At 37.2% G+C, this 13,247-nt stretch overlaps 1 protein-coding gene across 2 annotated transcripts; it reads left to right on the top strand.

The window, feature by feature from the left end:
- The first annotated feature begins 245 nt into the window (after window positions 1-245).
- LOC141439741 (uncharacterized) lies at window positions 246-11,015 on the top strand. Of its 2 annotated transcripts, none has more exons than XM_074104110.1 (3): window positions 246-357; window positions 8,423-8,528; window positions 9,622-11,015. In XM_074104110.1, the coding sequence occupies exons 2-3, from the start codon at window positions 8,433-8,435 to the stop codon at window positions 10,813-10,815; spliced, it is 1,290 nt and encodes a 429-aa protein (XP_073960211.1). In that variant the 5' UTR covers window positions 246-357; window positions 8,423-8,432; the 3' UTR covers window positions 10,816-11,015. The 2 variants fall into 2 exon arrangements, with proteins under 2 accessions (XP_073960211.1, XP_073960210.1); XM_074104109.1 differs by lacking the exon at window positions 246-357 and adding an exon at window positions 772-1,117.
- The last annotated feature ends 2,232 nt before the right edge of the window (window positions 11,016-13,247 follow it).

Genomic DNA, 13,247 nt, shown 5'->3' on the forward strand with positions numbered 1-13,247 from the left:
GCGTACACGCATTGTTGCGGGCCATTTTAGTTTAAAAACGAACCGTTAAGTTCGACCGGTTTCCATTTTACAATAAAAAAGTATGAATTTATTATAATGTTTTAAGATTTCGTGATTTTCACTCATAGTCAAAATACCACAAGCGGGACTTATCACGACCAAAAAAAAACCAAGACAAAAAAAAACAAGAAAAAATAACCAAGTGCGGGTAGTTCGAGATACGAGTGCCGGTGCTTTTTTTTGTGATCAAGTGCGGGTAGTTCGAAGGACTCGCGCTGCTAGGCAGACTTGACACCCTACACTCACCCTACAGTCTACTCGTGACCACGGTCACTGTAATGTGGTTGAAACGTCGAGGTAAATATTACTTGTATGTTTTAGCGTGATAAGTCCCGTTTGTGTTATTTTGACTATGAATTTATTGTTATGATTGTTAAGTTTTCTTGTTCAACATTCACGAAACCAATATTCATACCTCAAGGGCGGATTTAGCTTTATATAATTTTAACAATTTCTTTGTAAATAAGAGTTTGAAACTTATGTTTTGTTATACAATATTAACCAAATAAATAAAAGACATCTAATTGTTTGCGTGCCGAACTTTGAGTATTCCAGATAAATACTCAAAGTTGCGCAAATATGTAAATTTTATTAAAAAAAATCTAATATATAAATAAAATTCTCAGGTCAAAAATATTTGTGACCAAACTTCTTCGAAACGGCTTGACCGATTTTTATGTTTTTTTTTGTGTAGGTAGGTATATTCGGTAGGTCTGAGAATAGGATGTAAACTATTTTTCATACTTCTACGCGGGCTGGGTCGCGGGCAACAGCTAGTCAATGAGTTTACTAAGGCTGTTAACTAAGGCTGTAATCACTGGCCACAGAACACATTCTCAAGTGTCAACTCGAGGAGAAAGCATAATGATTTACATGTCAACGAAGTGATGGCCTGACGGGGAATATTTTGGTATGGAGTGGCCCCCATTACCCGTGAGCCGCCCAGCAGTGGGCCCGCGCTTTGTGGACAAAAGGTCACCACCGTGACGCGAGCCTGCGCCCGCGCCGCCGCATTGAGGGTTCGATCCGCGCCCGGCTAGCACGCGATTATGTAAAGGTGAGTTTTACCATCGTTACTATAATTTATTGAATACTAGCCGCTACCCGCGACTCCGTCCGTTTAAAATTTGGTTATCGCTATCCCGCGGGAACTATGGATTTTCCGGGACAAAACTATCCTATGTCCTTCCCCGGTATTCAAACTATCTATCTGTATACCAAATTTCACCTAAATCGGTTCAGCGGTTTAGACGTGATGAAGTGACAAACAAACAAACAGACTTGCAAACTTTCGCATTTATAATATTAATGGGACTCGTGTTTACCCGCGGCTTTACATGCGTAAATCATTAGATACAGCAGTTGAATTGTAATTCCGGAATTTTGAAAAATTCCCATGGGAATTACATCGTGGTCTTTATTGACATTAGGTACATTATAAAATAAGAGTGCCTTATGTCGTGATTTTATTCCTATTAGTACAGGAAAAATAGCATATTTTGGCGGCAAAATATGTACATCCTAAATGTAGGACCCTAAATTTTGGTACCTGATCCATCCTGATCCATGATTTCATCCTGAGCGTAGCGAGAGATTCTTAAGTAGAATTCTGAGTGTAATGAGGGATTCAAGTGTTAACGCCCAAGATGAAAATAATTTTGCTCCCGAGTGGCTGACACAACTTTTCACACCGAGCATTAAGAAACTTTAAAAAAAAACTAAATATAATTAAAGAGCAACCAGCATACAAAATGGCGTGGTTTTACAATTATCAACTTCAAAAAGTTTAATTTGGAATAAAACACTTAGAAAAACCTTGAACAGAAAAGTTGCACTTTGCTCCCTCTCTTCAGGAAGGAAAAGTTACTTTTCTGAATGAGAGGTGTACAAAAAATATTAAAGAGCAACCAGCATACAAAATGGCGTGGTTTTACAATTGTCAACTTCAAAAAGTTTAATTTGGAGTAAAACACTTAGGAAAACCTTGAACAGAAAAGTTGCACTTTGCTCCCTCTCTTCAGGGAGGAAAAGTTACTTTTCTGAATGAGAGGTGTAAAAAAATAATAAAAGAGCAACCAGCATAGAAAATAACGTGGTTTTACAATTATCAACTTCAAAAAACAAAAATTCCAATTGCAAAAAACACTTAGAAAAGCCTTGCACAGAAAAGTTGCACTTTGATCGCTCTCGTCAGGGAGGAAAAGTTACTTTTCTGAGTGAGAGGTGTGAAAAAGAGTTTTTCACTTCTCATGCTCTAAAAGTGAGTCAATATAGCCTTACCAGGCGGGAATAAAGTGAGTACTTTAGTCCCTAGGGAGTAAAAGTAAATATTGATTTAATTTACTTCGAGTGACTTAGATAAACTCAAACAGCCAGTACTTGTTAGTTTTTGGCATAAAATAAGATTGTGTGTGGACCATTTTCATAACGAAAATGTTACGTTCTTAGTCTACGTGGTCTTAGTTCTATGCTTTTTCCGCATATAAGGTGGCGCCATTCTATTTATTTCAGTGTGTGTATGGACCATTTCACCGATGCGATTTTGTTATATCTGTGTTTGGTTGGAAAAAAATACTTACCGCGAAAACTTTGAAATTGTTGTCGAGCGTAAATCATAAACGATTAAAATAAATTCATTATTCTCACAATATCGTCAAGTGATAGTGAAAATTATGATGTCGAGCAAAGAGCAAAAGATATAATTGATAATCTTTTGCCGCCGAAATGTAAAAGGTTTATTTAAAAACCTATGAAAGTTTTATGGACTGGAGGAATATGAAACGCATTAATTAATTCTTTCACAGAAATGTCTATTTTTTCTCGCAATCGAAGTGAAAAATAGAGTTTTCACTTCGAGACTAAAAGTCAATATAAACCCTCGGATAAAAAGACCCACCCTCACTAAAGCTCGGGTGGCTAACCACCTCGGGTATACATTGGCTTATTTTAGTCCCTCAATAAAAATATCCTATTTCAGAGTGAGAGAAAAGAATTTTGAAAATCGGTCCACAATTGGCGGAATTATCGCGTAACAAACGTACAAAAAAACATACAGTCGAATTGGGAACCTCCTCCTGTTTTGAAGTCTGTTAAAAATTAAGAGGGGTCCCCATATAAGACATGTATTAAGTATTACAAGCTTTTATTTAACTTGCCATGTTCGTTCATTTTTTTGGGTCAATTCTTGCAAGTTAAATTTGACCCACTTTCAGTAGTCCGATCGACTTGAAATTTGGTAAACTTATGTAAATTTGGTGACAATACAATAATCTGGTAGTGACATCCTGGTAGTCCGGCCAGGATCGTCTCCATAAGACGGAACTCTACAACGGTTAATGGCATCGACTTGAAATTTGTTATTCAAATGTAGTTCGGGTGACAATACAAGTACCAAAAACTTATTTTTGCAGGTTAAACTTGCAGTATTTTACTAGTAGGCTTAAGGTTTTGACCTATAACAAGCGTATGAAAACGTCAGACTAGGGAGTCTGGCCCGTATCCGTCAAAATCAACAAATAAAAAATCTATGTGGCATTCGACAATTGCACCACAGGTGTGAAACTTGGACAGACGGTTCTGCTCCATATAACTCTGACAATACTGATCAATGGGTCCCGTTAGAAATCCGAAACGAGGGCTATTCAAACCCATGTAGAATGCAATCAAATATAATGCAAATAGTCAGGTATTGACTCTATGGGCTCTATGGCTACTTTATTCAATGGGTGGGAAGCAACGGGATTATGATAGGTAGGTACTAATCGGAAATGACTGTGGGAGTAAGTTCACCTTCAGGGCAATGTGAACTAGAACTAGAAGTCTTGTAGTAGAAAATATTGTTATGACACGTTATTAATTTCTAAAATAACACAAAGTACCTACCTTTTGTTTAGTTAAATCGTGTTCCTTTATTGGAGACGATATAAATATGATTTTAATATTAGGTATAAGCTTTAAAAGTAAAACGTAAATTAAATAACTAATGAAATTAAAAAATATATGTCGCGTCCGACTTAGATTTGAAATCTAGTCCTCCAGTCTATAAGCTCAGCACTATACCGTTAATCCACCACACTGACATGACAAAGCTGTCAAAATTACCTGATATGCGTGATAATTTTACTAAAAAAATACGCGTTTTGAAAGACATAGAACCGGATTGAAAGAAAGAAAGAAATATTTTATTCGGACCTCGCACATACATAAAAAGCATAATTGAAATACATTAAAAAAAGAAAAAAGTAAAATAAAAAAGAATAAACAACAATAATATTAAAATAAAAAGAAGTAGGGTAAACTCGCATTATTTGGTGATACGCATAATTCGGTGATACATGGTTTGAAGCACGATACCGAGTAAAGCTAGTGAATTAAGGCCTTTTAAATGCGACCTTACTATAAATCATTAAGTTAGAATTCCGTTTGCATTCTTGTGGGTCAAATTGAGAGAGCGAGATAGTAAATATTAGCAAATTTCTCGCGCGGGACCTCATTACGGCGCCGCGTGGACATGTAGAAACTGGTTCTCCGTTTATAATTAGTTTTTAAATACTAAAAGTGCCTGGATTTGTATAAAAAGTGGACAGTGTACTTAAAAAACATTATTTTTAGTATATCAGTTATTATTTTTAACAAAACTTGTATAGTTTTTTCACAGTACGTTGTGAAAGCCGGTCAAAAAGTTATCATTTTCAAAAATTTGACGCCGCAACGGTATCACCAAATTAAACAAGATAGTTAAAGATACGAGTGAAATTTAATTATAACGCGTGTATTTTAATTATTTATTGCATATATTGTGTTGAATAATTCATAATTAATAAAGTTGCAGTTCATAAGCAACGTTAGTATATTATTTTGGGGGTCTTTATCACCAAATTACATGAGTTATTTTTTTTACTTTTCATTGTAATTTTTTAATTTTAAGATAATGGATGACGATAAATAAAAAAGAAAAAAACCGCGAGTATAATGAATCTAAAAAATTAAAATCAGCCTTTGAAAACGTATTGGAGTCAAACATGATATTATACATATGTACCTATAAAGCATCGGCGGATTAATTTTTTCTGTTAAAAAGTTTTTATTTTATATTTTTTTCCCATCCTTAGGGTAGGTTTTTTTCCAAATTTATATGGGACCAACTTCAAGGTTCAACTTCAACCCCTTTCCAATAAAACAATAATTATCAAAATCGAACTACTCTGTAAAAAGTTATACGTGGTCATACATTACAATCAGTGAGTGAACAATCAATCAACCCCTGTTTTACTAACCTTACGGTTGGAATTTTTCTTCCAAATTTATATGGGGCCAAGTTTGGAGTATACCTTTTCCAATAAAAAAAGAATTATCAAAATGGAACTACTCTGTAAAAAGTTAAGCGTGGTCATACATCAAAAAAAAATCGAGTCAACTTGAGAACCTCCTCCATTTTTTTTTTCGTCGGTTGAAATTCACGTCTTAAATCGAGTTTAGCTCGACATGTTTCAGGCTAATCCGTAGCGCTTCCTCTCAGGAGCGTTTTCAACGTCATTTAGGTTGGAACTGTCAAATGTAGGGTAGCACACAACACTAAACATCGCTCTACAAAGGTACGTTCACACTATGAGTGAGTCACACGGTAGTTAAATGTTCAAAATTAATAGATTTCATTGTTTATTACAAAAAATATACCCACGTGCAATTTAATTTAATGCTAATTAATATTGTTTTCCAAATATATTTTAAATAAAATTCATTATACCTAATTAGGTGATAAAAAAAATTAAAACTTGTGTAATTTGGTTATAGTCTAATTAGAGTAGTACGTATCACCGACTTAAGGTGATTGTCACCAAATTAGCGGTGTTCGGGCAGTTGAAGAAATGTGGATTATGAACAGTATTATTTATATTTAATTAAGATTTAAAGGCATGATTATGCCAATAAAAGGACTGTCTGCAGTTCCTATTAAAAGTAAAGACATTGATTGATAATAACATGGACTTTTATTCAAAATTCGATTTTATCACCAAATTAGATGAGATCACCCTATTATGCATATGCGAGATCACGAAGCGGCCCCAGCTCAGCATAGTGTTGGCCGTATAGGCCAACGCTGGTCTTCCGCTGTGACCGCTTGGCGAGTTCACGGACGGCGAATAAAAAAAAAACAAATATTAAACAAAAACCAATAAAATCAAAATTCAATAACCAAATTAAAAAATTGTTCGCCTCGTTTCCGAGATCCCCGATAGGTATAAATAAAAAAATAAACAAGAATTTTTCGCTTAAAGATAAAAGGTCTGAATATAAATTAGACCATGCCTAGACCACAGAATATATAATAAGTAGTACTAACGTAGACCTAGCTTGCCTAGACCTTAAACCCGCGTGGGTTGTGGGGTGGTGGGGTAGGTAGTTTTTACGAAGCTCGGCATTTTTCTTCAGCATTGATTGAGCTTTTGGATGAAGCCAGAGCTTGCTAAAGTTACTTTGATGACATCTGGTAAAAAAACCAACCAACCAAATGACTGTCAAAAAGCTGTTACGTGTTTACAATATTGTCGAATATAACTTGGAAAGAAGTAGCAAAAAGAGAGAAAGAGAGAGAGAGACGGGGAGAGAGAGAGAGAGAGAGAGAGAGATTTATTTACACATATTAGATACACAGAAAAAACACGTTAGGAAGAAATAATAATTTAAAAAGAACATCGAATAGTATAAATTGGATAAAAAAAGGGGTACCTACACGAGTATAATGTGTCAATATTTGTCCTCTTCTAACATAAGGCATAATACATATTTTGGGGCTATTCGCGTCCTCGAGAGCAATTATTCTTTTCCGAATAATTCATTAAATTGGTTCACGCCAATCGGTTCAATTATTAAGGCGTGAAAATGGAGCAAACAAACTCACTTTCGCATTTACGAAAATATAATAATATTTTCTCTATGTTCTCTTAATGTCAGGAAGAAATGTTTTCACTCTATCTTTTTCTTTCTAGTATCCTATATCGTCGCTTCAAGTTCAAAGGTACATCGGCCAAATATGTGGTCTAGCACCCTAAAGTTGATAATTGTTTGCATGTCACAAAACAATAATGCCAATAGACGTATCTGTCAACTTGAAAGTTCGACTTTAGCGACATATTCATTTGATAGGAACATGTTTAAAAATTGATAGACCACTTATTTGGCTGATGGTACCTACCTACTCAAAGTGATGATCTGGAAGCGATTAAACCTTGATACCGGTGACGTCATTATGACGCTAATTGACATATAGGGTGTTTTTATAAATAAGTACCTACTGGCCGTCTCAAGACAAGTGTCAATAAAATATCCGTAAACTAAAGAGGCCAATAAGTTGTTAGTGATTAGGTATCTTTAATCTAGATAAAAAAACTCTGTATGAAGGTTGACGTCATACGGCTGTCACCGGCATCAAAGTTTCGCTCCCTGGTGACGATATTATGACACTTATTCTTATTTTTTTCTCGAGGGGGAGGGGCAGCAGCCTCCCTGCTCCCCTTGGCGTCGCTTTCAGTGCTAGAGATGATTTATTTTTTCATTGACACTCATTATTTTTAGTAGTAGGTCATCGCACGAATTTGTAGCCGAATTTGCGAGGCCGTATTTACTTGTTGGCTAGATAATATTCACGGTCCGGCGCAGTTTCCGGCGGTTTCATCACTTCCGGCACCGGCACAATGGCCGTTGTCAAACATCGTTATTTACTGGTTATCAAAGCGTTAAGATCAATCACATAATACAGTCGCTTGTAAACAGCGCTGATACCATTAAGGTGACAAAAAAAGAAAGGTTGTTCACACAGGTTAGTCCGGAAAATGTACAGATAAGGAAACGCATAGAGAGCCTTAACATTCGTTGGGGTCGGGGCTATATCGGATGCCCAAATATTTTTTAACTCCTAATATATGCTAAGCGATAAAGCATCGTAAAAGCGAGTGTTAGCTTTGTTTTATTAAAATCGGTCCAGCTGTCTTTGAGTTATTTATTAAACTTTGATAGACAATGTCTGGGGTTTTTCAGCTATTTATTCTAAGTTGGTTAGGTTATTTGTACATCATACACCTCAAATTAACAGATGACAAGGAAATAAGATGTACAATGGCGAACTTAAAGGGATCTCTTCCAGTTAGCTTTTGAATGAATTCGTTTTTGAATGTATTATTTACTCGAATGTTTTGTTCAGTCTAATTTGCTATCGTTATTATAAAATTAAATATGTCTGGTTTTAATCGGTACCTATAAATATTACACTAAACATCCATTCGATCAAACATTAACGTCCCATTGCATAGCAAAAGCCTCAAAATTACTAATTAGCATTCACAATTAATGTAATTAATTCCAGAACGACAGCAATGATGACGAGCTTCAATTTTTTTCTTTGCTGCCTGGTCCTCATACGAAATGCGTGCTCTATAGAGGTGCAGCATGGATACGAAACGCATTCCGAGGTAAGTTAAATGTACCCATGTGTCGAGTAGTGAACATCGGTCAGTAATACGGATGGATGGGGAGTCTGACGCCGTATTGTCTAACGCATTCACTGCCACCGACGCATATAAGCGTTTTCGGAACTTCGTCCAGTGCCGCTGTCATAATTATTCATACATTTTGAACGCACACGTGCGTCGGTGGCACCTGTGGAGTTCAGGTGGCAGTGAATGCGCTAATGCGCGGGTTTTCGCGATTGCATTCACTATCTCTTTCTACCGGCAACATATACCGTGTGACAGAAAGTAGTGATGAAAATAATTGTGATTCTGAATAGGTTAGACTGACTGAAGTGGTACAAATGTGCAACATTGTGCGGGGGTGTTTCATTTTGTAATGTACCAAATTGTTACTTTTCCAAATAAAGATTTATTAAAAAAATGTGACACACCAGCGTTGCCATGCGTGGCGTGCTTGACAGAGTCTGAGGTCTGGCCCACAAATAATAATTCTGGGACACGGGAAAACAATTGTCAATTATCAGTTTGCAAAAGAAGTTTGGGCCCGTGTCAGTTTCAGGAACTTCTTTGCGGTTTTTTATTATGAAACAGATTTTTCTTTTCTGTTACTGTATGAATTACTAAGGTTTGAGATTGCGTGCTGTTTTGGTTTAGTAGCCAATTTTTATTAGTTTTCCAAAGCAGTTTCGTTTAGTGCCCGAATCCCATTTATTTGCCAGCATTACCTAACCGTGTTTTAAGTCAGATCTTGACTCTCTAAATTTTATTTTTGACACTGTGTAAAATTAACTTTGCAAGTTAAAAAAAAGTTATATTTGTTTATGCTAGCTTTTTCAGGATATTATTATAAACTAAAACAATTTAAATAAAATAAAAAAATGTACCTACACTGATGAAAGGGTAAGGAACTGCATAATAAAAGAAGAGAAGAAATATTTAAGGCAAATTGGTAAATCGGGTGCGACAAAATAAAAATATTGCAATCTGCTTCTATAAACAATCATTTTCTATAATTGGTGTAGCAAATCATTTGCATGTAAATAGTTTGTACTTATAACAAATAATCAAAAGTCCATAAAATATTGTTTTTCAGGTGAATGTAGAAACTGACATGACCAGAGGTCGTCGAGGGGTGATCGAAGAGGAGAAGTTCTACAACATCCGCACAGAAAACCAAGCTGCACCCTGGATGCCAGGACCTCCTGAGGACCCCACCACGAAGATATCCATCACCAACGAAGAAGTGAAAGAAGTACTACCACTCTATCAAACCACCGAAAGAGTAACGGATAAACCTACCGGGAGAGGTGCAAGAGCATCCAACGAAAACTGGATCAAATTACCATATCCAGGCCACGAAGAAAACTCTAGAGACGATATACTCAGTCCACCGCAACCTTCTGGTGAACTAATTAACTCTCGCATGCCAAGAGTCAACTTCGTCACACAGAACAAGCCTCTAGAAGCTTCCGAGTCGAGGAACGATAAGGAATCTATACAGAGAGTGACAAGAACCGACGACGTTCGCGATATCCGAACAGATTTCGTCCGACCCGGTGAGGATGATCGCTCCAAGTTATACAAGCCTGTTTACCCACGACAGGCAGTATACTATCCCGAAGAATCGAGACGTCCATATTACGTTGACCGGTATTACCCCGCCGACGAGTTGTACCGACGCGACCCGTATTACGATCCCTATGATCGACGACGATACACCCCAGGATTCCCAGCATACGGCCCCAAAGTCGACCGTTACGACGAAATCAATGACAATTACGTACCACGAAAACCTAAGCGCATAATCTACTACACGCATTTACCCGAAGTTGTCAGAACTCCTCCTAGTGTAGACTTGAGATACAGGTACTCCGCAGATCCTTACAGGCGCTTCGATGATGACTATTACGCGAGAACTGGTAGGTACGACTATAGATTCCGGAACAAGTATCCCTATGCTCCATTGAGGAAGGAAGAAAGGAACTACAGGGACTTAGCCGGCGCTGGCACGGCGAATAAAGATAAAAAGGTTGAGGAAAAGGTAACACCGACCCCTATTCTTCCAGAGAAAGAAGATAAGTATAAGAAAGCGGCTGAATTTAACAGGAATGCGAATCGGAATCTGATCAATAGCCACCAGTATCACGACGGGGTAGTAGTGTCCTATAACGAGCCAGTGTCACACAAAGGATACCAAGATGTGGTGAGACCAGATGATTCGTACCTAAGATATGATGAGCCACTATTTCAGGGTGCTGTAGAAGATCCTTACCAAAGAAAATACTAAGAAAACAGCAAGCCCTTCCACAAACTTCTTTTAAATTATTGTAACGGTTTATCTTACCTTCTGCTTTCTTTTTAACCAATTGGTTTTGTATTTATTCATTTTAAGTCTACAACCATAAATGTTAAGATAAAGCATGTAAATGCGATGCAGATTTTACGACTATCCGCGTAAGTTGTCGGTAATAAATGTAATTAAGAACGGTTTTGTATTAATTATTCGGAGGGAGTGCTCGCGACAAATTGTACGAGTAATAAATCGACCGTTTAAATTAAAACACGGGAGGGTGAAGATGAATTTCATTAAGAATTAATTAATGTCATTCTTAAACCGTTTTGTTTTTGGGCGGGAATAAAAAACATCTGCCGGGATGAGCGGCGACGCGTTTTCTTGAGGTAATTAAGCAATAAATTTTGTGGCTGGCAACATTTCGAGGTGGGGGCAATTACAGTGGGCGTTTAAGAAAATGGATGTTTCGGGACACGAGCACACCGCGAACTAATTAGAGTCGAGCTTAGAAAAAATCCTGCAACGTGACAGCTTGTAATCAAGGGGATAGATTTTAGCGTTTTTTGTTTTTTAAACGTCGAGGCAGAAGTGGCGGATTAATGCGGCCGATAAATCGTCCGGTAATTAAATCTGTCGAGGGCTGAGGCCTTGAAATTGGAGCTTTAAATCATTGTGGGCTGACACAGTTTTCTACGATGTGATTGATGTCCTGGTTGCACTTATCGTGGGTTTATTAAAACAAAGTTGATGAGATTATGAGGTAGCTAACGAATGGTCATTGTAATTGGGTCCCCTTTCGCTCGAAGAGGCTCCATAGAAGTAATTTAGGTTGTCGTTTTAACCATAGTTTTTTTTTTTTTTTATTCAACTGGATGGCAAACGAGCAAGTTTGGTGGGTGGGTGGTTGGGTTTTGGGTTATAAGGAATACCAATATATTCTGATTACTAGAGTTTATCCGCGGCTTTGCACGCGTAGCGTAAGCTATTCGATATGGTACAATTGAAATTCCGGGATTTTATTAAATTCCCCTGGGAATTCCCAAAATTAATATCGTGGTCTTCATTGAGGTTGTGTTAAGAACAACTGTCCAAAATTTCAAGACTCTAATCTAAACCCAGCGTTTGTAATTTCAAGATTTTATCCCTATCCCGTGGGAATACCGGGATAAAAAGTAGCCTATGTTATTCTAGACGTGCAGCTACCTACATACCTAATTTCATGACTCTAAGCCCAGCGGTTGTTATTTCGACTTTTAATCCTTATCCCGTAGGAATATCGGGATAAAAAGTAGCCTAGGTATGTGTTATTCCAGATGTCCAGCTATCTCTACATACCAAATTTCATCCAAATCCGTCCGGCCGTTTTAGCGTGAAGGAGTTAGGAAGATACACACACACACACACACACACACACACACACACACACATACACACACAAACTTTCGCATTTATAATATTAGTAGGATTAAAGCCGATTTGCAGTAATTAGTAGTGAATTAATAAGTGATAAGGACTAAATTTTAAATTGTAGATTATCCAACTGCATGAAATTCACTAGTAAATAATGCAACTTTGTATTTTTCTAGGATAACTTTAACGTAACGTAACCAGTACTAGTGCTCATATTATCTCTACGGATGCAATTACGTGAATACTAGATACCCGTTAAAGAACGACTACAACCAAACAAAACACCGCTGCTTTAGTGGGATAGTGACATCACAAAAAAAATTTTTTTCCTGTTTTTTTTTTAGTTATGTCACTAATGTCACTATTCAGCTAAAGTAATGACACTTCCTTATTTATAATATTAGTAGCGATTGCATTAGCTCATTAATGTGCAAAGTCCAATTGCGTTAAACAGATGGAAGGATTGTCATTTAAAACCCGTCGGGGTTAAGTCGGATCGAATCTCTTCGCAACAGACGCAACTATCCCTCCAATCAAAGTATACAAATACAGAATCCCCAGGCATTTTTGCGTGCAAATAGTACACGGACTATCCTCTGAATTAGTAATGTATCCACACGGGACTGACGGACCGAGGAATTATTTATGCGTCAGGGTGACCACGAGGTAAGGATGAGGGTAGACCTAGGATAGAATTTCACCGTGTATTGGTTTGGTGTAAATTTTGAAATACGAAGACGGCATAAAAATAATCAAGTGCTTTAGACTCTCATAATGAAGGATTTTGTAGATCAGAGGTTCCGAAACTTTTTTCTCGTACACCACTTTCAAATTTTTATTGTTTTTGGTAGACCTGCTGCTACATTATTACTGTATTTCCTAAAACTCCCATTGTTTTTCACGCCAACGGCAACGTGGACTCCCGTGGACTCCTGGGGGTCCACCTGGACCACTTTGGGAACCTCTGCTGTACTCATCAAAGATTTTATTAATCTTTTTTAATAGTAAAGGATGCT

The sequence above is a fragment of the Choristoneura fumiferana genome, chromosome 21 (genome assembly GCF_025370935.1).
Source record: "Choristoneura fumiferana chromosome 21, NRCan_CFum_1, whole genome shotgun sequence".
NCBI classification, from domain to species: domain Eukaryota; kingdom Metazoa; phylum Arthropoda; class Insecta; order Lepidoptera; family Tortricidae; genus Choristoneura; species Choristoneura fumiferana.

Bases quoted from the DNA above. Each gene is read 5' to 3' on its own strand.
- LOC141439741 (XM_074104110.1), top strand. From the start codon at position 8,433: ATGATGACGAGCTTCAATTTTTTTCTTTGCTGCCTGGTCCTCATACGA. The intron at 8,529-9,621 runs GTAAGTTAAATG...ATTGTTTTTCAG, and splicing joins GATACGAAACGCATTCCGAG to GTGAATGTAGAAACTGACAT.